Genomic DNA, 26,193 nt, shown 5'->3' with positions numbered 1-26,193 from the left:
TAAAATAATAAATCCTTAGATATATTAGAAGCAAGAAAGGGGCTAGCACGATCATATATGTGCTAAATGAGGAAAAGCAAATAGCAGAGAAGCTAACTGAATTATTTGAATCTGTCTTCATTGTGGAAGATGAAGGCAAGATCCCTGTTCCTAAACTAACTTTCTCAGAAAGGGAGACTGGGGCAATTAGTGGTGCTAGGAGATTACGTTCTATGCCTAATGACAAATAAAAATGAACAAATCAGTGGGTCCAGATGGAATCCACCCAGAGTTCTTGAACTCAAATGTAAAAACTTTAAATTAAAATTTGTAACTTGTCCCTAACTGGAAAGTGCCAATGTAACAGCAGTTTTTAGATCCTATGGGAATCTGGGGAATTATAGGCCAGTTAGCATTTGTTCTGATGGTAGAAAGCATTCTTAAAGATATAATTGCCACACATGTAGAAGAACAAATCTTGCTGAAGAAGAACCAGCATGGCTTCCACAAGGGTAAGTTCTGTCTAACCAATTTTCAGAGTTGAGTGTCAGTAAGCATATGGATGGGGTAATCCAGTACACATTGTGTAGATGGACTAGCAAAATGTTAATAAAATTCCTAAAGACTCCTGTAAGGTTAGCAGTCACAGGATAAACAGACAGATCTCTGATTAAAGGATAACTGATTAAAGAACAGGAAATGGAGAGTAGGGATAAATTGATTCTCACAATGGAGGGGTGTAAAAAGTGAGACCTCCCAATGGTTAGTGTTGGGACCTGTGCTTTTTAACTTGTTCGTAGATGACCTGGAGTTAGGGGTGAGCAGTGAGATGGCGAAGTTTGCTGATGACACCAAATTGTTCAGGGTGGTAAGTACAAAAAGCGATTGCAGGCTGCTCCAAAAGGATTTCTCCAAACTGAATGAAATGGCATATGCAATCCGATGTAGGCAAGTGTAATTTGATGCACATTGATGTAAAAAATTCTAACTTCATATATATGTTAAGTGGAATGTGAGTTAAGCGGTTATTGTGCATAACAACTGACCATTGTGCACATTCACCAGGCATCATGGAGAATGTGCACATAATTCTTTCATGAGGAGGAGATGGTACACATTTCTCAGTCAATATATCTAACCTCCAATAGGCCTTGGGAAATGTGCATATTTTGATAGAATTTTGTACGTTCCTCAGGCAGGTTTTGGATTATGCCTGACTGCTGTTTTCCTGACCTGAATCAGAGGTACTTTACACTCTTTCTCTCCCAGCTCTTTTCCCATGATGATTGACCTCATGCTGCTATTAAGCCTTTTCCTAAGTTTAATAGACATACTTGAGGGCAATTTCCATCATAATCATGGCCGGTTTAAACTTTCCCTCTCCTTGCAGCCCCCCTTGTGCTGCTCAGCTGACTGATGAACAGCTGAGAGGTGAAAAGGGGGCTGGACAACAGAAAAAAAATTGATATTTTCCTGCCCCCCTGTCTTTCTGCTACTTGCCTGATCAGTATGATGTGGGCCATGTAAGTGCTGACAGTGGTCTAGAAGCAGCTGACTGCACTTGTAAACAAGAAACGGGGGAAATGTGCATGTTTCTTAGATTATATGCATACTGACCAGAGAATGTGCATGTTGGTTGGACAATGTACAAGATTCAGCTGAGATATGCACATACCCCAAGGTCTGTTGAGTATACATATTAGCCAGAGAACATACAAAATTCAGTCAATATATGAACTTTCTCAAAGGCCTGTTGAAGATTATGTATACTGACTGGGCAAAGTACACAATTCCTTCTTCATGTAAGGATCCATGTACTTATTCTCCTTGAGGCCTGGGGAATGTTCTTGTCTTTCCTATCTGTTCTTTGCTTCATTATCATTAGTACTGGAAATGACAGAAACACACCTTATACCGAGCCAGACAGTTGGCCCGTTTAGCTGAGTAATGCATATGGATCGACAAGGTGCTTTGTAAGTGGAAGCATTGCCATTACAAGGGTCTCTTGTCGCTACCTCTTGCAGCAGTGCTGTCATCTCCCCTCAAAGTTTGTCATATTTAAAGACAAGCCAGAATGCCTGGAAGTAGACACTTGTCCTCCTAGATGGAAGGATGTATTCAACGCTGCATGAATGGAGTTCCACTTCTCATCTCCCCTCCCTCTGCATCTCCAAAATCTCGCATCACTATGTAGCATATTTTGCAGGTGCGCAGGGGAGCGGAGGAGGAAGTTTCATTGCACATGCAGAAGCCTGGCGAGTGGAACAGCAGTGTTGGCTACATCCCTCGGATGTAAACATGTTCTTGACACCAGTCTAGAGAACTTTGGCTGATGCTACTTTGGTGTATTTGTGTGGAGGTTGTCAAGCTCTGATTTCAACCCTTTCGCATGTCTGTCTCCCAGTAAATTCACCCACGTTGCCATGTCATGAAGTGTGCTGTTCTAATGGTTTGACTGGGACTTCCTATTGATGTGCAGGCATCTTTTGTGATTATTTACTTTGACATATCTTCAGATGAACTTCTTCAAATGGTTTATACCTTTCAGTGTTCCATAGTTTGGTTTTAAATCTACAGATCAGAAAGTTTTATCTTTAATCATGGTTAATCCTTTATTCTTTTCTCGCTCTCTTTTCACCAGCTATTTTCTTGATTTTATGCATTATTTATCTAAGTATATCAATCAGCAAAGCAAGCCCCTCTGAATTTGTTATTGGAGTGCCAGTTGAGATGTGAATAAAATAATGATTGCCATGTGTGTGTGTCCTGTGTTCTGTATTTCCTAAGTAATGAGATTGTTAATGCAAACTGCAATAGTTTTTAACCTTGATACAATATTAGTTTTATTTTTACCACAGTTTTAAAGACCATTGAACATGTCATTTTGCAAAGCACATCTATAGGTATTTGTAAATCAAACCAAAAGATTTATAGTATCTTATTTAAAGACAATGAGTTTGCAAATTGGGCTTGAGTCCCACTGAAATCAAGGGGCGGGCTTCGTTGATCTTGCTATTTTTAATTGCAAGCAAACTCAAATTATGCAAGAATGTAAAAATCATAACATTATGCAACACATTTTGTGTGTGTGTGTGCAAATTTTGCTTAATTTATATATGTTCCAATTTTATACTTGTCATGGTGCAGAATTTGGATTACCCAGTTATAAAAATTAAGTTATTTTGGTCCCAGGTACATGCATGCAGGTCATACAGGATTACCTCTAGAATTGCAACCTGGAAAAATCTCCTATTTATTTATTTACTTGATTTTTAATTTCAAGGAACAAAACACCCCCATATAAGGAATAGAGCTTCTCTTACAGAGATGAAAGAAAAAGAGCAGCTGGTGGTTGTAATTTTAGACATATTCATGCCTTACTTTGGTAACACAGCACTGTGAAGTATATTTACAAATCCAATTAAATTTAAGTTAAACAAGAACATTCACTTATTTTATAAATGATGAAGAGCCTGCAGGAGTAAATCACATGCTTTTTTAATACAGGAAGCCAGAAGCCATGATGTGGAAATATTGGGGAGCGGGAGGCAAAACAGGAAAGTCTCTCAACTTCCTTACTTGCAAAATACTAATTGTATATTGGCTTATGATTATTGTAGAATGCACACTTGAAAATCAACATGGGGGAAACCTTTAAAACAGCACTTTCAGTGGCTCTATCATAAGGTTACCAGATTTTTTTCAATGAATCTGGGGACACTTTTCAACTTCAGTAGGAATGATAGGATTTTGTCAGTGAAAATCACTCCCTTTTAAAGCTGCTGTTTGCTTTAGGATGAAATCCTTTATTAACACAAATGAATATATCCTTCCAATGCAAATAGGTTCAAATGAGCAAGTTCCATGAGGACCGCTGCAAGGGAGGAAAGGGTTAAATGTCCCCTCCAGTCTCCCCCAGCAGCTGCTATTTGTATTTGTAATTTTTTTTTGTAAGTGCAGAATTTTATAACATGGGCGGCTTGGGCTTGATTTCTTGATGTTGCTGGATACTGTTTTTCAAAACTCTTCTTCCATTATTAACAGTCTACCTGTTTGTTGCAAAAGTTTATCTTGCTTTAGTTTGCTTCTGTTTTAATGTAATTCTAAACATGTATGTGTTCCTGCTGGTTGTTTACACATTTCTGTATATTCGGTATGATGCAAATTTGCAGCATAGATGGCTTTCTTATATTGGCTTCTGGGAAACAGAAGAACTTAAGTTCTGTTGGGTTAATCAAAGCATTTGTATTAACAGAAGAAAATCAACACAACATGGGCTCATTTACAAGTCACTACCACTTGCTCACTACTTCCTGGCTTGTAAATACAAGTTAGGAACATTCACTTCAATGGGCATAAATTAATTTCAATATTGAAAAGTTGTGGTCATTTTGTGAAATGAGCTGTAGGTCAATCAGTAGATTTCCATCCCAAGCCTTTGCTAAATGAACTGTCTGTGGGATCTCTAGATAAACCTTTCGGATTTATGTAATTAAAATGTTTTGAAATGATTGGTGGGTTTTTTGTGATTTTTCTAGACCAAAAGTGTGGAAGTGTCTTTGTTTTCCCCTTCTCGTATACAGAGCTTTGATGTGCCTTCATTTCAGCCCATTCCGTCACTACAAAACCATGCTTTTTCTTGCCATGCAACTGCATGTTTTTTTAAGAAGATACAAGTCTTGGATGGTTTTAATATCCTAAACATTTAACAAAGTTGTTTTGTGACACAAGGACTGAGCTTCTAAGTGTGCATTATTATTGGGAAATAAGTGATAGCAGGTCAAGCTGAAGGTTGTGTTTAGATTGTTATTTAGTACGTAAATAAATTAGAGCTGAGAAGCGGATCTGGCCTATTGTGTAGTCATGTTTGCTAGAATCTGTTCATGACATTCTGTGATAGTTGCCTTACCATGTATCAAAAAACATTTAGTAACTTAACCTTTTTTGATGCCATCCATAAGGCTTACATTCCTTCCAGTTCCCTTTCCTTCTCCGTTTATTCTAACATCCATGAAATCAAAGCATTACTTGTTGTGCTTCAGATCTCATACATTCTAAAATGATAGTTACCTAATTTCCAAGGGACTGAACTGATCGTTTGGATTTAGGTTTTTAATTTATGTCAGGGAGCTACTGATAAAAATGTTTGGAAATAAATAGCCATTCCTTACCACACACAAAGGGATAACAGTGTTTCCATGTCATCAATTTCAGTGTCATTATTGCAATAGCATCCTTTATTTCAGTACAGTAACAAGAAATTACTTGATTTACACTGTACTTAAAAAGTTAATGATGTGTCATCGTTGTGTGCAAAGAATAGCACAATTCATTCAGTGTTGCCTCTTTTTACGACATGGTGGTTTTTTATGGTGTTTATTCTTTTAAAATTAGTTGCAGTGATGTGTCAACGATATTTCTTGTGCCTAATTGTTCTGGGTAATGATAAAGTACTCCTTGTTTAAAAGAACATCTATTTTTATGTTACCTTGCCTTGTCCTTTGATTTTACTTCTTAAAGTTCTTGAGTTCGAGCAAGTTAGACGGAAAACACTTGTTTTGTATCTTCTTTTTCCTACGTTTGCAGCATAAAAGATCTGGTTTTGATCCTATTTTCAGAACAACTCCTGTGTGTAAGTGGCTTATTAAGATTTCTGTACCATAGGTTTTCGGTTTAACTAGTGACCATTTGCCAAATGGGAACTTGCCACCTGGTAAACTGGTATCATCCTGTCAGGTTGTAAGGAGGCTTTGACTACACATTTCGTACAGATAAGTGATAAACAATTCTCAATATAGGCTTTGTGGTGGTGTGTTTCTTTAGCTGTTGTGGCAGAAATATTTTCCTCTACACTTCTTGTATGGTTGTTCCTTTGTATCTACTCCTTATTTGTGTTTAGTTCTGAGAATATTGTCAAGAATGTGTTTCCCCCTTTGATCCTAAATTTTATAGTGACAAATAAGAGAAGAAGCAGTCTCGATATTATGTGACTCAGGTCAAATAGATTTTGAAAGTGAAGGCTAATACATTGAATTATGCTTAGCAATAGAGTGGAGCATCATTACAATTTTTCTTCTAATGACCAACCAGTTTTAGAGCCAGGCTACTCCATTGAAGCAGTTGCAATTCCTAAATATGTTTTCATAAATGCCTCTTTTATTAGGTGTATTATATAGTCAGGCTATCACAACCACCCAAGATATTTTCATATGGCGTGCTTTTGCAGTATCTACAGAAATTTCTATTATATTAGTGAAAATTCATTATTGCCTGATTAAGTTACTGGCGAAAGATCATTATTGCCTGATTATGTTACTAGGCTCTCTATATAGAGTTTTCTTAGATTTAACTAGGCAGTGCTAATCTAATCTGCTCATAGCTGGAAAAACATAAGTGGCAAATTTGTTGGTCAGTCTCACATAAACTAGTGTGAATACACCTATGGTAGTAATTGGCATACGCCCCCCTTCCAAAAAAGAGAACTAGACATGATATGTCCCCATGTCCAATATTTCAAATAGCTGCTATGTAATAACAATCCTGCAGTTTTTGGAAACTTATTCTTTCATATGCTTTTAATAGTGCCTGGATGTTTATCTTTTAATTCTATTATTTTGCATTAGGCTCCCGTAAAGAATCTGCTCCCCAAGTACTGCTTCCAGAGGAGGAGAAAATTATTGTAGAAGAAACAAAAAGTAATGGTCAGACTGTGATAGAAGAAAAGTAAGATTTTTTAAATTTCTTTTAGCAAAATGATGGCTTTTAAGCAGTCCGCGTTCTTGAGCATAGGACGTTTTTGTGTGATAACTTGAGCTGCATATAAACTTGTTCCTTATATACTCACTGGCTTTATATTTAAGCAGATGAATATCCTACTGGAGTTCATTGCTGACTTGCGTATAAATGTGCACTGCCGTTCCTCTCTAGCCCATTAAGACTAATATCAACAATCTTCGGTTCTCTAACTTTTCTCTTTGCATCTTTCTCCCTTCATCCTTGTACCAGCTGGGAATTGATCAGTTTTGTGGGTAAGGTGGCATTCTTGAGTGCTCCGGGATTTCTGCTCTTATTGATACATAGAATCACTACTAGGTGCCTTTTTTTTGTACCGGTTGACGTTATTGTTTCCGTTTTAAAATGTGCAGTTAAGAGTTGCTTCATCTCAAAGCCCATTAAAACAAAGAGGATTTGCAGATGAACAGCATCTGCTATAGCAGATTGCCCCCTAACCAAGCAAAGTGATTTTATGCTGCCTAGTTGTATAACCTCTATTCCAAGAAAGGCTAAATTAAGAATATGCCAGAAAAGACCAAGTGATACTGCGGAGGAATACGTTGGCCATTTTTGTTTCACCTTAAAAATTGTATGGCTTCTCATTTAAATGTGTATTGATAGTTCTTGATGTGATTTTTATATTTACTTTAACGTAATATATTTACAAAGTATTCTATCTTAATTTTCTGTTTTAGAAGTCTTGTTGACACAGTATATGCATTAAAGGATGAAGTTCAGGAATTAAGACAGGTTGGTAAAAGATATATATCCCACCCTTTATCAAGACAGACTAGGAGGGGGCAGTATGCTGTGGTTTAGGCCATTTAAGATTTCAAAGAGTTAGCAATAGAATCAGTAAGCCCCAGGAGCAATGCTGTTTCATAGCATCAATGCTGGAGTGGAGGTTGAAGGAGGAGCATTAACTTTCTGCTCCTGCACCATGGGCTATATGGCAAATGTCCGAAGAGTGTGCTCTGCCTCCTTTAGATCTGTCTATCAGGTTTCAAGGTGGGCCAACAATCTACATATCCTCCTTACTTTGCTGATTACTGCTATCACTGTTACTAATGTGGGGGTCAGCATTACTCCATGCAGCTCCCTGCTTCTTCACTGCTGGTCCTTCCTTGTGGCATATAGGCACTAGGCCTTTGCACTTTGCTCTCCTATGACCTGACGGCAATGTAATACCTAGTGAACTAATTGTGAAAAGCCGAGTCATACTTTGGAAATGCATAAGCCCTATCGAGAAACAGTGAACGTGAAGCTGTGTCGCAACTCCCCTTACCCCCATCATCAGCTATAAACACATGGCCTTCTCTTTGCTTTTGATGCTTACTAACTGTTGCGGCATTTAAGCAGATGTATTATTGTAAACAGTTCGTGAAAATGAAAGCCATATAATACAAGCCCCGGAAAGCTATTCCCAAGTAATGCAGATGCGGAAATGTATGCTTGACACATGTCTAGAACGTTGGCTAGTCTCCGCCCTTTTGCTCTCAGTGTATTAAGTTTCCAAAGTGAAATATATCCCTAAATATCAGGATTTCTTGGTCAGAGACTAAAAGGAATAAAATGAACCTTTCAGTAGTGTTAAGTAATCATGCTGTCAGCTCAAGGATTTCTGCTTTCCCTGTCTCCTTACCCCCTATTCTGTGCACAGCCCATGCCTTTCCTAGATCAGCTCTGAAGCATTTGGGGAACAGATTTAGGGGGTGCACAGGGGTAGTAGAGGTGGGAAAGTCTCGTTGTGCAAGTGGAAATTCTTGTGATGACAGGACAGATAACTTCCTCCTACATTTCAGCATTACCTTGTACAAGATTATTATTTTTGGAGATATGTTGTTTCGAGTACTGCCATGATTTTAATGTTTTGTGGAGTTCCCCCCATTATAGTAAAGGTAAAGGGACCCCTGACCATTAGGTCCAGTCGTGACCGACTCTGGGGTTGCGAAACTCATCTCGCTTTATTGGCCGAGGGAGCTGGCGTACAGCTTCCAGGTCATGTGGCCAGCATGACTAAGCCGCTTCTGGAGAATCAGAGCAGCGCATGGAAACACTGTTTACCTTCCTGCCAGAGCGGTACCTATTTATCTACTTGCACTTTGACGTGCTTTCGAACTGCTAGGTTGGCAGGCACAGGGACCGAGCAACAGGAGCTCACCCCGTTGCGGGGATTCAAACCTCCAACCTTCTGATCAGCAAGTCCTAGGCTCTGTGGTTTAACCCACAGTGCCACCCGATAAATAGTTATACTTTATGACTATTTACTTAACATTGTTCATGTACTTAAAATGGAGCCCCTTCTAATATGATACCTTTTCTTCCATTTGTGGCTTGGGCCTACTGATGTAGAAATGTTTTTTTACCTCATGAGGCAAAATATCTCTGGTCCCTGGATAATATTACAGAACAACAGACTAGTGCTCCATGAGATCCTCATGTCTTTTCCTTATACAAACATCTCAATGAGAAACTAATCTTCCAGCTGTTCAGACCAAGTTACCATGATATGTTTCTCTTTTGTTTGTTAGGATAACAAAAAGATGAAGAAGTCTCTGGAAGAAGAACAAAGAGCTCGCAAGGAGTTGGAAAAACTTGTCCGGAAAGTTCTAAAGAGTATGAATGATCCATCTTGGGATGAAACCAATTTATAACAAACTTACTGTTGTTCTTTTCTTTTTCTTTCTATTGAAAGACCAGTTGTCAAATCAAGCTGGGAAGTCTTCTGACATTTAGTCAGTGTTGCATAACAAGCACTACAAAGTAGGACTTAACTGGATCAAATTATTTTTATTTCTTACAATGTATAATAATGATAATGATAATAATAATAATAATAATAATAATAATAATAATCCATTCACTTAAGCTGTCTGTACTTAAGTGTAGATAGCATGGACCCTGAACTGAACTAGAATTAACTTGTGTGCATTTAAATTACCTCATTTTTGCAGCAAGTGCAACAGCTGGCTAAGCAGTCCATGACGCCACCCCACCCGCCCCAAAAAACACTTTGTAAATATTATCTGTAATTTTGAATGCATATGTGATCAATGTATCAGGACTGATACAGTGTTATAGTTTCTTCCTGTAATGATTGCAGCAGACAGACATGGCAGTGCCTGATGCTCTTCTAAAATTTACTGAAAATTCTGCTCCAAGTTGGATTGTTTTAAATTGTTCTAGACATAGTACATGTTAGTTGCATATTTTTTTTTTGTAATTTCCCTACCTATTTCCCAGTATTCACCAGCCTGTTTTAATAACTTAAATTTATTTATGTCTGTTTAAAGCTTCAGACACAATTTTAACACGCTTTTTAAAAACACCAAGCTGTCAATGCAGTGACAATTGACACCATTTTGTATTCAAGTTAGCATCTTAAAGATCCAAGACAGACAGTTAAGTTTCTTTTGGCATGCTAATATGCAGAATTACTAGTTAAAGGTGGATGTACTTGCTCTTGTGTTTTTTTAATGGCTAGTTATTAGATGATTTGTGTAGTACGTTTTTTTTATGGTTGTGCATATACTTTTAACATACAGCTGGCTAGTATTTTAATTGAACACTCAAGCACTGCTGTCAAAACAAAAAGTCCCAATCAAGTGTGTGTAGGGTTTTTTGTTTTTGTTTTGGGATGGAAAAAAATGTATTATTTATTTTTATCATGATCGTAGCAAGTTTAGGTTAATGTATGCATGTAAAGCATTTGCAAAACTCAAACCTCAGAACTGACATTTGATCTTCCACTACTGTGCAGAAATCATCCCCTCCATCCTTTAAGATCAAATGAAATTATAGTCCACATAACCTCCATTCCCTTTATACAAGTAATAAATAAAAAAGAAAGGAATGAGGGGCAAAACCCAGTGCTTTATGAAAATAAGTCTCTTTAGTTTTCTCTGTCCGTATAAAATGGCTGTTACGGTGAAACGCGGCACTGTGACATTTTGGGTTGCAGCCTGGGACTCTGCAATGTGTTGGTAATCAGGGACTCTATGACGTGCAGTTTTGGCAGTATATACTTTTAAATTACCATTGTGATCATGTACCATGTCAGTGTGTCAGACTGAAGGTTGCGTAACATTTCTTGAAGACAAAGGAACTAAGGGATTTGGCTCCTGAAGTCAGTGAATCAGTTCAAATCCTGGTGGTGTTAAATATCAGTCTTACTGCTGAGTCTAGGCAGGATCCTGCAGCAGAACGCACCCTTGTTCTGAGCTCTTCCCCTGCCTTATTGTGTAGTAAAACTTTTGCCTGACTCTTAATAGCATCACATATGTTACTTTACCTGCCCCTCAGCTGGTGATTTGGAGTAGGGGGGAACACTTGTGATGAGATCAGAAGTCAAGATTGTTTTTACTGCATGCTACAGGAGGAGTGAACCCAACATAGGGGAGCCATCTAAGGAGGTATCTCTTGTGTTTCTTGTAATGTCACCCCGAAAAGATGACACATGTCTCTGATACTGTATGCTGTATGGTTGATTCTTCCATCAAACAGGCAATCCACATTCCCCATCCACGAAGCAATAAGACTCAGCTGTTTATTGTTTCTCGCTGTCAGCAACCAGAAATGGGCAGCTATACTTCCGTTGGAAATAAATGTTTATTGTGACGATAAAGGGTTTATGTGGCTGCTTATTTTATGAACTGCCTTCATACACACATAATTTCAGGAGTGGGAGTAAATTTCATGGGGCTAAATATCTAAATACTTAAGTGGTGTTGTGAATTTGGAAATAGGAACTAATCCCAATCCTGGAACTAACCCTGTTTGACATTACATTACTGCACCATATATGTTAGTTCAAACGTGCAGGAGCTTAAAGGGCAGTCCCTTGCCTTGAGGAGCTTACAATCAAAACTTTCAACAGGTTTCCCCAGGCTTACCTTTTGACACTTTTGAGATAATGGTGCATTATTTTTATTTATGATTCCGCCCCCCATATCTTTCTGTGAGGAAAAGTGACTTGCAAGGAATTGAAATATAAAAATGCCCCCCAAATAAACAAAAATAAATAAACATATACACACACAAAAACCATGTACTTCTCCACCCCATTAAAAGAGGAGCATTAAGACAGGCTAAAAACGGTATCAGTTTTGGAGAACAAATATGTATTTGCCTTGGAAAGCTGAGTTTTCTTGGGGAGATCATCCCGCAATCTAGGGAATGGGGAAAACATTAATGAATAGTCCTGTTCTCTCATTGCAACCCTCTGCATGTCTGGAATTTCCCGGCTTTTCAGCCACAAAAGGAACTGGTACATAATCATTTTTTGGGTGGCTAGATCTCCAACCCCAAGTTGAGACAGATTTCTACATTCATATAAAGGGAGTTAGCTCATCAATTTCTAGTGTCCGTGCTGTAATCTTCACCAGTACCAGCACTGAATGTGCTTCCCTCCACCTGGCACTTTAGCCTTAGGCTTCATAGTCTGCTCAATTCCTGTTAACTTAGCAGTATACCCTGTATGGACAATGTGGTACAGCCTTCTCAGCTAGAAGCAGGAGATAACTTCTCCAAGCCATGGGCAATTTTGCAGGAGTCCGGGTAGAGCTACAAACCTCATCTCCTTTCTTTGCTCAGGCTTTGTGTTGCATTTTTTACTTCCATACCCGTATCCTCTCAACCTTCAGTACCCTAGGCAACCAGTTTAATGACAACACAGTCAACTGTGATGTCACAACTTGCAGCATCCTTTAGTTGTTCCCCATGACAGCGGGGAGATCATTTGGCAGACTTGGTGGAGAGAAGGCATCAGAGGGGGGTCAAGGCAGGTTTCCACACTAGCTAGATCAGCCGCCTGCTAAATGTATGGAAATAGTCGCACTTAACCAATATCTTGAGTATTTTTTTCCTGAAAGAACTTACGAATCAAAGCTGTTGGCAAATCCACAAGAATGTAGCCGTTGTTGTTTTTGTTTACATGACTGCATTAAATATTTTTTTACGGATCAGTATAATTAAGCCCATTAATGAAAGACCTGGAAGAACTTGGGCAGAATCCAAGGCTTATTTTCTTAATGTATTGCCTAGCATTGTGGTCTCCTCCTGGCTTGTGTGTTCATTCGCCTCTGAAGTTAGACAGGGCAATACAATCTCCACCCTTGCCTCATCGGCTGGAAAAACGAAATTCCAATTTCCTCCGTTACGGGTTTGCAGGTAAGAAGTTAGCAAACTACTGCTTTGCTGCCATGAACTGATTAAAGTACCCTATAATAAGATGACTTTTTGCAAGAGACGGTCAAGTTAACTTTGCACTATATTCACGTTCACTGTTGGGATACAGAACAAATTAAGTTACACAGGAAGTGTTCTGGAAACCTTGGTTTTTTCTCTGTGTTTTAATAGTACAGAGTTGTATCCAACCTGTTGCTCATAATAAAACAATCTTTACTACACTAACACAAGCTGCTTCCCTAGCTCTCTGTTTGAAAGCTATTCAGCTATGCCTCACTGCTGGAAGTCCTTAATGGAATAAATAAAATCTTATGTTTTCAAGCAGATCAAAGCAAATGGGGGTGGGGAGAATCGTGCTAAAACATACATCTTTTACAACATTTGTGAACTAATTTTGCTGTTAGCTGTGCTGTTCCTGGCTGAAACAATGATGATTCAATTATTTCAGGAAAAGTTTTCAATCGTTCTTTCCAATTGAGGCCACCACCATAAGATTTCTGGCAAAAGTTGTACAGGTGTTATATTATCTACTGGGGAGCTCCCTCTGGTGGCAACCACATATAAATCTGTTAAAAATGGGAAGAGTGCATGCAAGTGGACACATACAAGAGCAAAGGGGCTGTTGAAACTGGCATCTTTGAACATATTTTTTTAAATAAAAAAATTACATATATATGTGCATAGATAAATTGATAAATCGTCTGAAACTGGTATGGCGTTCAGATCACGATACCAGTTTCAGACCATTTGAGCTGGTGCTAAAACACCCCAGCTCAAATTGCCTGCAGATGGACTCCATCTGCCTGCTTGCTTGCACCTTTAAGGAAACCACCTGTCCCACAGTTGAGCCACTGAACGAAGTCCCGATGCTCCTCTAGCTTGTGTGAGCTGGAGTGTTATGGGGGCTTTGTAGGGCTAGGCAGGGAGGAAGAAGCAGCCGTGATACATACCAGAGTCAGACATAATATATCATATCGCGGTATTTAGCTGCTGAAATTTCACAACGTTGAAAACCAGATATTGCCCAGCCCTAAAGGGGCTAGGAAACCAAGTCCGATGAGGAATGTTTGAAGGAGTATCTTTATCCTGGAAAAGAGGTGATATGGTAGCCATCGTCAAATATGTGAAGGGCTCTCACATAGAGAGGATGGGGAAGAGCCACTATAGCTCAGTGGTTGAGTATTTGCTTCTCATGCAAAATATCTTTGGTCCAATTCCTGGCATGTTCAGGTAGGACAGGGAAGGATCATTGCCCGAGACCCCAGAGAGCAGCTACCACTCATTGTTAACAAAACTGAGCTTGGTGGGTCAGTGATCTGGCTGCCTGTCTAAAGCTCAGCTTTCTGTGTTCCAAAATATGGTCCTGCAAATATGCACAGGATGCTGGCAGAGTAATGGTCCCACAAGCACTGCCTTCTGTGGGGCATACTAGGTAGCAATGAAAGTGTGCCAGAGTTTCTATCCTGAACAGCCAGTCCAGAAGGACACTGTGGTTCATGGTATCCATATCTGTTGAGAGGCTGCTGAGTTACAGTCTCCATTGTCTACTTGGCAAAGGTCAGTAAGTAGAACCACGAAGGAAGTGTCAGTGGGAAACATGGGTCAGGAGAAGCAGGAGTACAGAAAAAGAAACTTCCAACTTGAAGAACTATTGAGAGGAAGGGGTATGGCTGGAATCTAGTCTTTTGGGGCTTCATCCTGTCCCTCAGCTCAAGTGACTCATTTCCCATTTACTTTGACCTGCTGCGTTTACTTCAGCATAGAAATCTGTGTGCAGAAGTGTCTTACAATATCTGTCTGCTGTTTGCATTCCACTTGACACCAAAATTTTGTGAGAAGTTTGGTTTCCCTGTCCCAAATCAGTCATATGGGAGCATGACAGATCCACATATGTGCAAAAAGTCTTTGGATATGAAGTTTTAGGATTAAGGCTATTGAATGCAGCTCGTAATCTATTTAAAACAAACAGAACAGCAGTGCAAAACTCTTAACTTATTTGAATAGATCTATTTAAAAATCATGCTTGCAATTCACTTTGGGCCTTTGGGTGTTTCTCTTTTTTGAAGTATGTGAATTCCCCTTTTATGAAATATGCCGTGAAAATGTATCAAGAATTGAGTGTTCAGAGTTGGGGTGCTGTTTCCACAAACAAACGTGCTATAAGAAAGCTGTACCACGTAAGTAACTATAATTTTGTAGCCCAAACTCAAGCCCAGTTGCCAACCTTTAGAGCAAATTCCCCTTTCTTCAAGTAAGAACATTATTATTATTATTATTATTATTATTATTATTATTATTATTATTATTATTGTCATCCCTCTGTGGCTGCTTCTAGAAAGCAGATTTCCTGGGACAGCCACAAATTAACTTGGCAATTACTGCACAAAAACAAGGAGATGTGATACAGCATGATCACAAATGTTTGACAGGAGGGTTCTGGAGAGTAGGAAAGAAGAAACTTCTCATTTCCCCTTTCTTCCCTCTTGAAACCTCATTGTATATAGCACAAGGAGAAGAGCTTTTCTTAAAACTCATGGTGTGCACTTCTCCTACACCCAAGTCCTTATTTCAAGACTCCTATAAGATCCCATGGCTTAAGCAAGGCAACTCCTATCGACCCACCCCGTTTTTCCTTCCTCCTCTCCAATGGACACTATCAACACCCCATGGCTCCTGAAGGCTAGTGAGCATGCTCTGTCCTAGTATCTCTCTCTCTGGCAGGAGAGCTCTTTTCTATCATTTAGTAATGAATATACTATGTATGTATATGTGTATGTATGGACAGTAGTATTGCATCCACCATCTTGACTGTACTGTGGATGGTTTTGTATCACTACCAAACTGACAGACATGGCACCATGAAGTTTGCGACTGGAGGAAAGACAAAATGTCCCAGTTGTTTCTTCCAGTCCTTAACAGGACCCTTGTAGTGTTTTCAAGGTTTACAGCAGGGGTCGGCAAACTACGGTCCCTGGGCCGGATCAGGCCCACCAGGGTTCTAAATCTGGTCCGTCCAGCCATTTAAGAACCCGCCGCGAAGCCGAGACTCCCACCGATGGTGACGAGAGGAAGAGGCCAAGCGGCGGCTCTGCCAATCAAACGCCATTCCTGTTTTACCTCAGTGTGGCATGTGGACATTTCTGCCAATCAAATGCTGTGCCGCGCCAGGCGCAGCGTTTGATTGGCAGAGACGTCCCCGCGCTGTGCTGAGGTAACCCAGGCTCGTGTTTGCTTGGCAGAGCCACCGCCGCTCAGTCTTTTCTGCCGCCGCTGTCGCCCTGGTGCTCCTGTGGCTGCTGCCACTCTGTGTCCCCATGAAGGGGGCGGCAGCGGCCTTCCTGGAGGAGGACAGCAAGGCCTGGGCTAGGGCTCGGTGGGGCCGCTGCTGCGCTCCAATGGCAGTTGACATGACGGAGGATGATGAGGCCAGTGGTGAAGTGGCCCAGGCGGTGGCCTTCACCTCAGGAGGATGAAGGGGTGGAAACACCTGCACGGGGCGGCAGATGCAGGTGAGGCACCAACTTGTCCTTGTCTCAGTCTTCGTGCTCCTTGAAAGAGGTGTGTGCCGTTCTCGGCCAGCTCCTGCAGGCTCCCGGCTTCCGAGGCGCCCAGCTCCTGCGAGCGTGCCAGCCCACTCTCCAAAACTTCCCATCCAGTTTCTGAGGGACAGTGAATCAGCCCCCTGTTTAAAAAAGTTTGAGGACCCCTCGTTTATGGGGACATGGAAAATTATAAAAAGAGACAAAGTGCGGGGGGGGGGGAGGAATCCTCACCATCCAAATATTTCCACTCCTGTGTTAAAGAACTCAGATTAAGGGCAGCCAGCCAATCTCATGCCTAAGGGCTATATAATGGAGCTATATAAGGCTATATAATGCTATAGGGCTATATAATGGAGTAGGCAGAAAAGTTTCTGGAGACTGGGAAAAGGAACTTTGATTTTGCACAGGAATGGTTGCTTTTTAAAAAAAATTGCATTGCATTTTCAGTGTTCTCTTTGCACTGGAATTCAGTTGCGAAGTGCCTTGGGAGCCAACTTTCTGAAATATAGGATAGAACAAAATGCAGTGAAAACGAATACCTAGGAGAATACCAAATAATCCTATGCACAGTCGCAACATGGGACTCTGAGGCACAGAGCCAGTTCAGAGGCAGTGTGGATTGCCTTCAACCTGGCTGGGCCCATCTGAACTCAGATTAATAAACCTGTTGAGAGTCTGTTGGGATTCAGGGCTACAATCCCATTGGTTGTGGGTCTCCACTAGATGGAGGCGATAAGTGCTGCTTCTGACTTGGCAGGGCCTTAGCAGGGCCTGAGCCACCTGCTTTGTTTGTTGGCTACTTAAATGGGCCTTGGCCACAGCAGCTTCCCAACTCAGCTAGCCTGCACTGCTGGTAGGATGACCACATCATCAAACAGAGGACACAGATCTGCATAAAATTTGCATAGGCCAATCTATATGTGCCAATTCAGATTTAGAAATAATTACTATAAATTAAGGGACGTGGGTGGCACTGTGGGTTAAACCACAGAGCCTAGGACTTGCCGATCAGAAGGTCGGTGGTTTGACTCCCCGCAGCGGGGTGAGCTCCCGTTGTTCGGTCCCTGTGCCTGCCAACCTAGCAGTTCGAAAGCACCTCAAAGGGCAAGTAGATAAATAGGTACCGCTCCGGCGGGAAGGTAAATGGCGTTTCCATGCGCTGCTCTGGTTCGCCAGAAGCGGCTTAGTCATGCTGGCCACATGACCCGGAAGCTGTACGCCGGCTCCCTCGGCCAGTAAAGTGAGATGAGCGCCGCAACCCCAGAGTCGGTCACGACTGGACCTAATGGTCAGGGGTCCCTTTACCTTCACCATAAATTAAATAGAAGTAGAATGCATCTCATGATAGTGGGGAAAACTTTGGGCTGTCCAAGTGTTGTGGTTCTTTAACTTTAACTGCAATCTTTTAAACTATTTGGACCCGTCAATGCTTCAAAGAGCTGACTCCTTCAAATACAGGATAAATGGCTGGCCATGGACTTCAACATTCATGACTGTAGTCCTTTCATCGTTTAGACAAACCCGAACAGGCTGTGTGTGAAGCTCTCCTTAACTGAAATGTTGCCTAAATATACAGTTGTGTATGTGCGCATGATTTGGGGGACGGGAAATATCCTGGTTAATGTGGCCCTTTTAAAAAATAAATAAATAAGAGAACCATCTCTCCTCTTAAAGTGAAGACTGTGCCACACAGGAAAAGTCTGACGATCTCAACTGTAGCTTTTCAGTTCAGAAGATGGTTTCAATCGCTTTGAAGAGAAGTTTATCTATAGGATTAGGCAGAACAGGATGACTCTCAGAGGCCTGTTTTAATCAGTGGCACAGACCACAAGGTAAGGTAGGCAACTGCTGTGCTTGTAGTGACCACGTAACTCTCCATTGCATGCTTGTAGCAAAGCTGTCCTTTATAAAGAAGATAAATAAATTCAAAATTAACACTTCACTCTGTCAAAAATTTGAAGAAAGTTGCATTTTTATTTTTAGAATACATGAAAGCGTTTATTTGCTTAATAGTGATCGTCATGGTGGCCTTCTGTGTATTTGTGCTGTATAGGTAAGTTGACGCTTTATACAAACTTGATTAGCTAAATATTGGCCTCCCATGAGTTACTTAAAATATTCCAGGATTTAGCCCCAAGAAAACGTTTCTAATGTTATAGTTTAGAAAAGGAGAGCAGGATTTTATTTTTTTCTTCATATTGATTCATGAAAGAAGGTATGAGATCCACAAAAATGAGGAGATTGAGAGATGTGTGGCTGAGGGCTATAGGTTTTGGACTGACTGACTGAATAAATGAATGGGATAGTTCCATCTAAAGCCTATAAAATGCTTTTATTTTCTTTGAAAGAAAGTTTAGATCATTTGTAATATCTTAAACTGGTTGCATCTGGAAGAGGGGGCTTTCTTGTTTGGTGGTCTATGTGGAAAAATGGGAAATAATAATAATAATAATAATAATAATAATAATAATAATAATAATAATAATTATTATTATTTTATTATTTGCACCCTGTCCATCTGACTGGGTTGTTCCAGCCACTCTTGGCAGCTTCCAACATACATGAAAACCTAATAAAATGGTAGACATAAAAAAATTTCCCTATAGAGGGAATACATCACACCAAGATATACCAGTAGAATTCTAAATTTAGATTCCTAAATTAATCAGCATGCTGCACTGGGACAAGCAAGGCAATTTTCTTTGGTTTTATGTGTGTGTTTTCATCAAAAGGGTATTAAGAGCTTAACTACAGGTAAGATCAGGGTCCCATTCCATCGAGAAGCACCTGTAAGTAAGGTTTCCCCTGGAATGGTTTCTCAGATAGCAAAATGTGGATAACCTGTGGCCTTCTGAATGATGTGAACTACAGATGCCAACACACCCACATAGGCCATGTGGACTAGGGCTGATGGGAATTGTAGTCCGAAACCGCTGGAGGGCAAAACATTGGAACACCCCTGACATAAAAGCGCATGAACCCAATATTATCTTGGGACTGCACACTGCAGGGTGAGATCAGTGATAGAGAATGAGTTTTTAAATTTTAATCTTTGGGGAAACTTGGCCTGTATCAGTGGCGGACTTTGGGCTCTCAAATTTTGGTGCTGCCCTGGGCGATGCTAAATTTTGGCACACACATTCCACCTCAATCACTCTGTTCTACAGCATTGTTGTGGCACCCTCCGCTGCGCAATGCCCAGTATGGTCACACAGGTCTACTGTAAAACTGCCTCTTCTAGTATTACTGATCTTCAAGCTGAGGAGCTGCTAATGAGCTTTTGAGAAAATCCAGGGATTCCTGAAACTGTTTGAAAACCACTGGTTTAACATAAAGTCCGCCTCAATCCAACAGTGCAGTGTGGAATTTGTACTATTATTATTGTTATCATGGTGGATAAAAATGATTTTAAAAAACAGATTTTTTAAATTTAAAACAGATTTTTAAAATTTAAATTTAATTTTTAAAATAAAATGCTTTTGGAGGAAAAAAATCTTTCTAAAGATAGTTTCTATTTAAGTTACATTATAATCCAAAGGCTATTCATCAGGAAATAAGTACCGGTATTTGTTTTTTAAGTTTTTCATATGTGCCTAAAACTTAGTCTAAATTTTTATTTTTATTGTTTAACCAAATCAGTTAACAAATACATATGCTATAATATTACTGTTTTAGTTAAATTGTTTAAATTGTTATTAAGGAAATGATTATTTTTCTCCTTCCAATAAAGTACAGCAGAAAAGTTGTCCAAATATAAAGTTAACTTATTAAACCTCACAATAATTTCATAATTATCTGTCTATCTTCTAACAGTATAACCAAATCAGTAATTTTTGATATAACCGTAAAATCTACTCTGAAAATTTATTATTCCAAACATGAAACCTTCATCTGGTTGTAAATTATAGATTATACCAGCAAGAATAAGTCTTTCTGTAAAAAAATGATTTAAATCAATTCTTACTGACATGATTTAAATCGATTTTATTCAAATCAAATCCACCCTGGTTATTATTAACAGCAAATAACAAAATTTCAAAACAGTTGTTGCTCAGGTAAAAAGAGAAAGTCATCTTTAGAGGATGAAGTGAAAAGTTCATCAGATGAAAGTGACAGTTCTGCAGAGTCTGATGAAGATTAGCTCCAGGTATATGAAGAGTAAGTGGTTTTTGTGTGTGTGTTGCCCTGTGGAAGTAATTGCGTGTCGAGGTCCCCAAGTCACCCCCCAATAACTCATATCACACATCAATTTTTGTTTAAGGTTTTTGGCATGATTTTGGCCACAACTTTATTTAAATACACACATGTGCGTGGTTGCTTAGACATTGGTTACGACTATCTGTCCTTGCCCCTGGGACAGAACTGACTTCCGGATTCCAGTGGAAGCCTGCCAGGGAAACAATTCTGGGGAGAAATGAAGCTGGGCATCAGTCCCTCACTTCTCACCCGCATGCTCCTGGGGGCTTGCACGGCCCAAGTCCGATGCAAGGGATTAGGACGAAAAGGATGGCAAGCCCCTGGATTCCTTTAACAGAATTCCCTTTCAGCACCACCATTGGAGGGGTAGGCACTTACCCCTCCACCAACCAATTGTAACCAATGCCTAACCGCCAACCTTACAAGTTGTGACGATTTGCTACGCAGTAGGCAAAAACCAAATGGCACCAGCCAATCTGCCAGATGGACAAAATTCCTATCAGGCCCCTGCCCCAATGGCAGACGACCCCATGACAGGCATAGCAAGGTCAAGCAAACAACCTCCCCAATTCAGGGAGGGTGGGCGGGTGATCCGGTGCAAGCAGCCAAGAGGACGCCCAAAGCTGGGCATCCAGCATTTAAAACCTCTGTCCCCTCCTCCAAATTGGCAACAGGCAAATCTCCCCAGTGACCCAATTTAACCAATCCCTGCCTGGGTCTCTCCAAACATCCACCCAGCAACAAATGGGGTGGCCTGTATCCCCCACCGCAACACGCGCTCTCTGCTAAGGAGAACACGTTTTACTGAATGCTTTCTCATTATCTGATTCAGTAGTGATCATCAGGGCAGTCCAAGATGGCAGTCAGATATGTACATAGAAGCAAAAGTGTACTTAAGATCCCAGATCAGATTCCATCCCTGTTAGGGATGGGGGCGAAATCTGATTCACATTCACATTTAAAACTGAATGAATCAAATCTGCACTTTTCGAAACGGTAAGAAAACTGAAATGCAGCCATATTTTGAAATTCACACTTCTTTTTTTTTCAAATTTTGCAATGCAGTTCTCAAACCAACCAATTTTTTTTAAAGGCATGCATTAGAAGAAACTGTGCATGAATAAAAAGGAACATATTAGTAAACATAACATTCAGAAATGCCTAATATTAGGAGAAATGGCTAGCAAAAATGTGTCCATTAGTCAGAATCACAGACAAAAATGTGTTAGGAGAAATTTGCACCAAATTTTTAAAGACATTTCATGAGGTTGTTTTTTTTTAAAAAATGCAGAGAACTGAATTGAAGATTGGAAAAAAGAGAAACAGAGAGAAGCAAAACTGACTGTTGTTTTGATTATGTTTTAATGGATGCTTATTGCTGACTTTATTCTTAAATGCTGTATACTACCTTGATATATTTTTATGAACGTGTGGATTATCAATCAATCAATCAATCAATCAATCAATCAATTATCTTTCCAGCAGATAGCACTCAAAGTACTGATTGGGACAGGAAGGGTTAGTACTGGAAGTGGACATGTCAGAAAAAGAATTGCTCTCTCTCTCTCTTTCTGGATTTGATTGATTCTAAAGCAAGTCATTTTGTTCTGTTTAGCTCTCACTGAATTGTAGAATGGCAAGACAGAAGTGGACACCAAACTTGGATTTAATTTGGCCGTGATGACTTCATTGCTTACTAAGAGCCTGCCCAGCGCTGACTCCTGAAACAATAGGGTCTTATTAAACAAATACCAACTGTGCCCTTTTAAAATATTACTGTGCTTGCTTTAGAATAGCTGCAACATGCCCATTAAAAAGAAAAGAATAAAACAAAAAATCCTAGGAGGCAGTTATGGAGTTGTGTTGGAAGGGGAGGTGTGTGCATGGTGCTCGCACACACAAAATAAAATTTTGTAAAAAAAAGAGAAAAGCTTGGTTCAAAATCTTTCCCAAAGGGTGTGTACACATGATGTTTTATTCTAGAATCAATGGGGACTTGTTTTTCTCACTTAACATACTGCAGGGGCAGCAGTCAGGGATTATGGTAGTGGTAGTCTGGAAACATCTGGAAACCCATGGGTGAGAAAAGCTGCTGTAGAGGTGGATGGAGCAATGGCCCTATGTTCATATATCTGCTCATCTCTTAGCACACTAGTGTTTCTTGACACACTACAGTAGATTCCCCCGCACATTTAAAACACATTCAATGCACATGGCTTCCTCCAAAGTATCCTGGTAACTGTGGTTTGTGAAGGATCCTGGGAATTGTATATTTGTGAGGGTAAACACTACAGTTCCCATGATTCCTTGGGGGAAGTCCTGCCCTTTAAATGTATGGTGTAGATCTGTCGCCCCAACCCCCACAGTTTGAGAATCACTGCATCACATGTTTCATTATTCCAGTACGTATGGTGAAATCATAGCTGGGAAGAGAAACCTGGCTGCTATTATGTTCAAGTATATCCTTTTCAAGCAAAATGCTTCTCAGTTCATCATAAATGTTACCAAAGGTCCCTTTTGTCCACCTCCTTGAATAGCTTCTTTTCTTCCCCGCTATCCTTGTTGCTTGGAATTAAATTCAAAGTGTTGCTTTATCAAGCCCATTTGTTGTTATAGTCACTAGTTGATTGCAAATGTACATCCATTCTCCCACCCCCCTCCAGCCTTTTAAAAAGGGCTGATCACTATGGTAACCATATTACAGAAATGATCTTTTCGCCTGGTCTCCTCAAAACGCCCTTCAGAAAAAAGGTCATTTGGCATTAACATTTTCTGACAAAAACTTGAAATGTTGGCGGCATTGAGACTATTCAAGGCTCCTTGCCATGGTCTTATTTTTCTCCCTCCTTCCCACCCACCCCTCTTAACCATCCCATTATCTATATTTCAGAACAATATCAAAACAATGCCAAATATTGATGCCCCACATAAATTTGAGGTTGCAGCAGTTTGAACATGTTTTGAAATATGAAGATTCTATTAAAAGACTGCCCTTGGAGAGAAATTAATGGCAGTATTCTCTTCCTCCCATCTCCTTCTCTTTCTCAAGGACTGGGGAAATGTCGTTTGAGTATACACTTTTGCTCCATGAATGTCAGTGTGCAATGGATTCAATGGATGAGGAGGACCATTGATTCTGAATCATCAAATCGCTGTTTGTCTCGGAGAACTAAAATAGCAACGCCAAAGGTTAACGTTCTAGGGAGAGAAGTGCTGAAGGGGTTAGGCTAGCAAAAGGGGGGACGGACCCAGTTCTGATTATAATAACAGAGTCGTAGGTTAGCAATACAGAAAATTATTCCCATTCTTTCTCATGCCATTTGTATTCAGCTTGATTGGACATGATGTCTTGGTGGTACTGACATGGTCTGTCCAGGATACTAATATTTGTATCCCAGAGAGCAAAATCTTCAATGGATTTTTTTTCGAGTGCTTCTCTCGCATTTTGATAATGGGTAGACCAGTTAAAAGTTTGCCCCACCCCCCAAAAAAAAAAATTTGGGAGGAATGGTGAGTGTTAATCCACATTGGATAGGTATGTGCCATTGGTAGAAGGTTCGTGCCAATGCCATCCTAACTTCATTCCTCCTCTTTGCCCAGAGTGCTGCAAAAGACTAAGAGGATGTTCGTTTAATTGGAAACCCTACTGAGATCTAAGGCAGCTGAGGCAAAGGAAGCGCTCTTTCTTTGCTCAATGGCACTGGCTGAAGGATGTATATAAGGTGGCCTTATTAAAGTGACAAGGCAATTTAATTCTTTTGTGCACAATGATTCTACTTCATTGATTTACAATGGGAAGGATATAATTTTGCTAGTGTTGGCAAAAAGCTCAAATGTCAGGCTTTTCAAATTGCCATACTTGCCTTGTTCGGGATGAATAATGAATAAGTCACCTTTTGTCTCCTGTTAAATATTCTTGAATAAATACAAAGAGCACGGGAGACATAAATGATCGCCCGATTTTTTTAATGTTTAAAATAAAGATCAACATTGTGATAAATGGTTGAGAATGTTCCAGGTGAAGTAATATGACTCTGCTGATAATTATGTTATCAATTATAGAACCGTCCAGGTGTAGAATGTGTGGCAGGAAGACAGACCTGCAAAACCCAGCATGCCAAACATCTCTGAAGGGGAAAAAACCAATTTACAAAGCTTATACAGAGCAGGAAAATCTTGAACATGAACATTTTGAAATTGCTTTGATACGTGCGTTCATCTGCAACTCTGGCCAGTGTAAATTGTTCTGCACCAGATTTTGCAAAGCACGCAGCAATTGCAGTTCACTTTGGTTGGGCTTGAATACTGTGCTTTCAAAGAGGAAAAACCAGACATCCTGACTAAGAGAAAAATAATGACTTCACCACACTCAGTAGTAATCTGCAAATTCTGCAAGCCCCAAGAAAGCACCCTACTGTATTCATATTTGTACAGTTTGCTTATTCCATGTCCCAGCAGAGCTTAACAGGGTAACAATAGGGGAGGAGAATCTATTCAAATGGATAGCATCCTGCAATTTGCATTTTCCTTTTCATTTGAAAAATACCATCCCATGTTAATACATGGAGATTTATGTGGAAGAGGCCTTTTACACTACCATCCCATAACTTCCTGATCAGCTGCAACATCTAGCTAAATCCTGCTGTTTTTCACTATATTACTCAAGTCACTCACCTCCTGTCATCCTAGAATGTGGAAGTGGTCAAGTTAAAAGATGATTAAAGGGTTAATGTTTGGTGTAGTTTGACTATAGGGGAGCTTCTATTTCCTTGTCCTGTAGTGTAAGACTAGCCAGGACAACAATAATGAATTTCATTTAAAAAATGGTTACTCAGCTGTCGACTCGGCTGAACTTTGGTCTTAATGTTCAATATTTTAAATACATTCACTTGGTCCAGTAAAACCTATCATCAGTATATGAATTGTACATGAATTAGATCCTGTGGCATTCTGTTCTCATCCAATAATTTTGATTAGGTTAATTTCTACCTTACTGCTGAGGGTGTTTTTTCCCCTTTGTGTGGACACAACTTAGATTAAATTTTATGGAAAAAGTAGTATTTTCTTTCTTTCTTTCTTTCTTTCTTTCTTCAAATAGGTAGCTTTAAGAAGGTTTGATGAAAGCTCAACACAGAATGACTGTATCGATCCATGCACTTTCATTCAAGTGGAGCATTTGAATAAGAATTTCACAGAAATTCATACTTTGCTGGCCTAGACAGAATCATGTAATTATTTCTGTAAGAAAGTTTATGCAGAAATCTGGACAACCGAACAGCAGGAGGTGGAGCGAGTATGGCATGTGCAAATAAATACAAAGTTGGGAGGCATTGCTAACACGATGGGGTTTTTTTTTTTAAAAAAAATTACACTGTGTGAACCAGATGCAGGGCATCAAAGGTTGGCATCATAGGGTTCAAGCCTTCAACTTAGGAGAGGGTATCTCCCCGACGCATCCTTCCTCTTCCTCATGGTTGCTCCCTGTTCAATGGCACTCTCTGAATTTAGGAGCAAT

At 40.0% G+C, this 26,193-nt stretch overlaps 2 protein-coding genes across 10 annotated transcripts in view; both read left to right on the top strand.

Moving 5' to 3' along the window:
* ARHGEF7 (Rho guanine nucleotide exchange factor 7) overlaps positions 1-11,377 on the top strand; it is a 91,839-nt gene extending 80,462 nt beyond the window's left edge. For 2 of the 7 annotated variants that reach the window (XR_014155546.1, XR_014155547.1), the window contains 3 exons: positions 6,603-6,702; positions 7,449-7,503; positions 9,285-9,368. Coding sequence is in view for 5 of the 7 variants with exons in the window: in XM_081858079.1 (XP_081714205.1) it covers positions 6,603-6,702; positions 7,449-7,503; positions 9,285-9,407 (278 nt within the window). In the remaining 2 variants the exon portion in view is untranslated. Of the gene's footprint in view, positions 1-779; positions 5,014-6,602; positions 6,703-7,448; positions 7,505-9,284 lie in introns of those variants that run through there. The other 5 variants (XM_081858079.1, XM_081858076.1, XM_081858080.1 and 2 more) reach the window with 3 other exon arrangements.
* A 116-nt stretch (positions 11,378-11,493) lies between these two features.
* Positions 11,494-25,953, top strand: TEX29 (testis expressed 29). Of its 3 annotated transcripts, none has more exons than XM_081858379.1 (5): positions 11,494-12,921; positions 15,006-15,116; positions 18,465-18,534; positions 20,526-20,639; positions 25,777-25,953. In XM_081858379.1, exons 1-4 carry the CDS (start codon positions 12,735-12,737, stop codon positions 20,620-20,622), a joined length of 465 nt encoding a protein of 154 aa, XP_081714505.1. In that variant the 5' UTR covers positions 11,494-12,734; the 3' UTR covers positions 20,623-20,639; positions 25,777-25,953. The 3 variants fall into 3 exon arrangements, with proteins under 3 accessions (XP_081714505.1, XP_081714504.1, XP_081714503.1); XM_081858378.1 differs by lacking the exon at positions 25,777-25,953 and adding an exon at positions 24,279-24,431; XM_081858377.1 differs by lacking the exon at positions 25,777-25,953 and adding an exon at positions 22,294-22,517.
* Positions 25,954-26,193: the final 240 nt, after the last annotated feature.

Source organism: Podarcis erhardii (assembly GCF_964252035.2).
Source record: "Podarcis erhardii genome assembly, chromosome: 4".
NCBI classification, from domain to species: domain Eukaryota; kingdom Metazoa; phylum Chordata; class Lepidosauria; order Squamata; family Lacertidae; genus Podarcis; species Podarcis erhardii.
The sequence above is the reverse complement of the archived record's forward strand: the minus strand, read 5'-3'. Positions and strand labels throughout refer to the sequence as shown.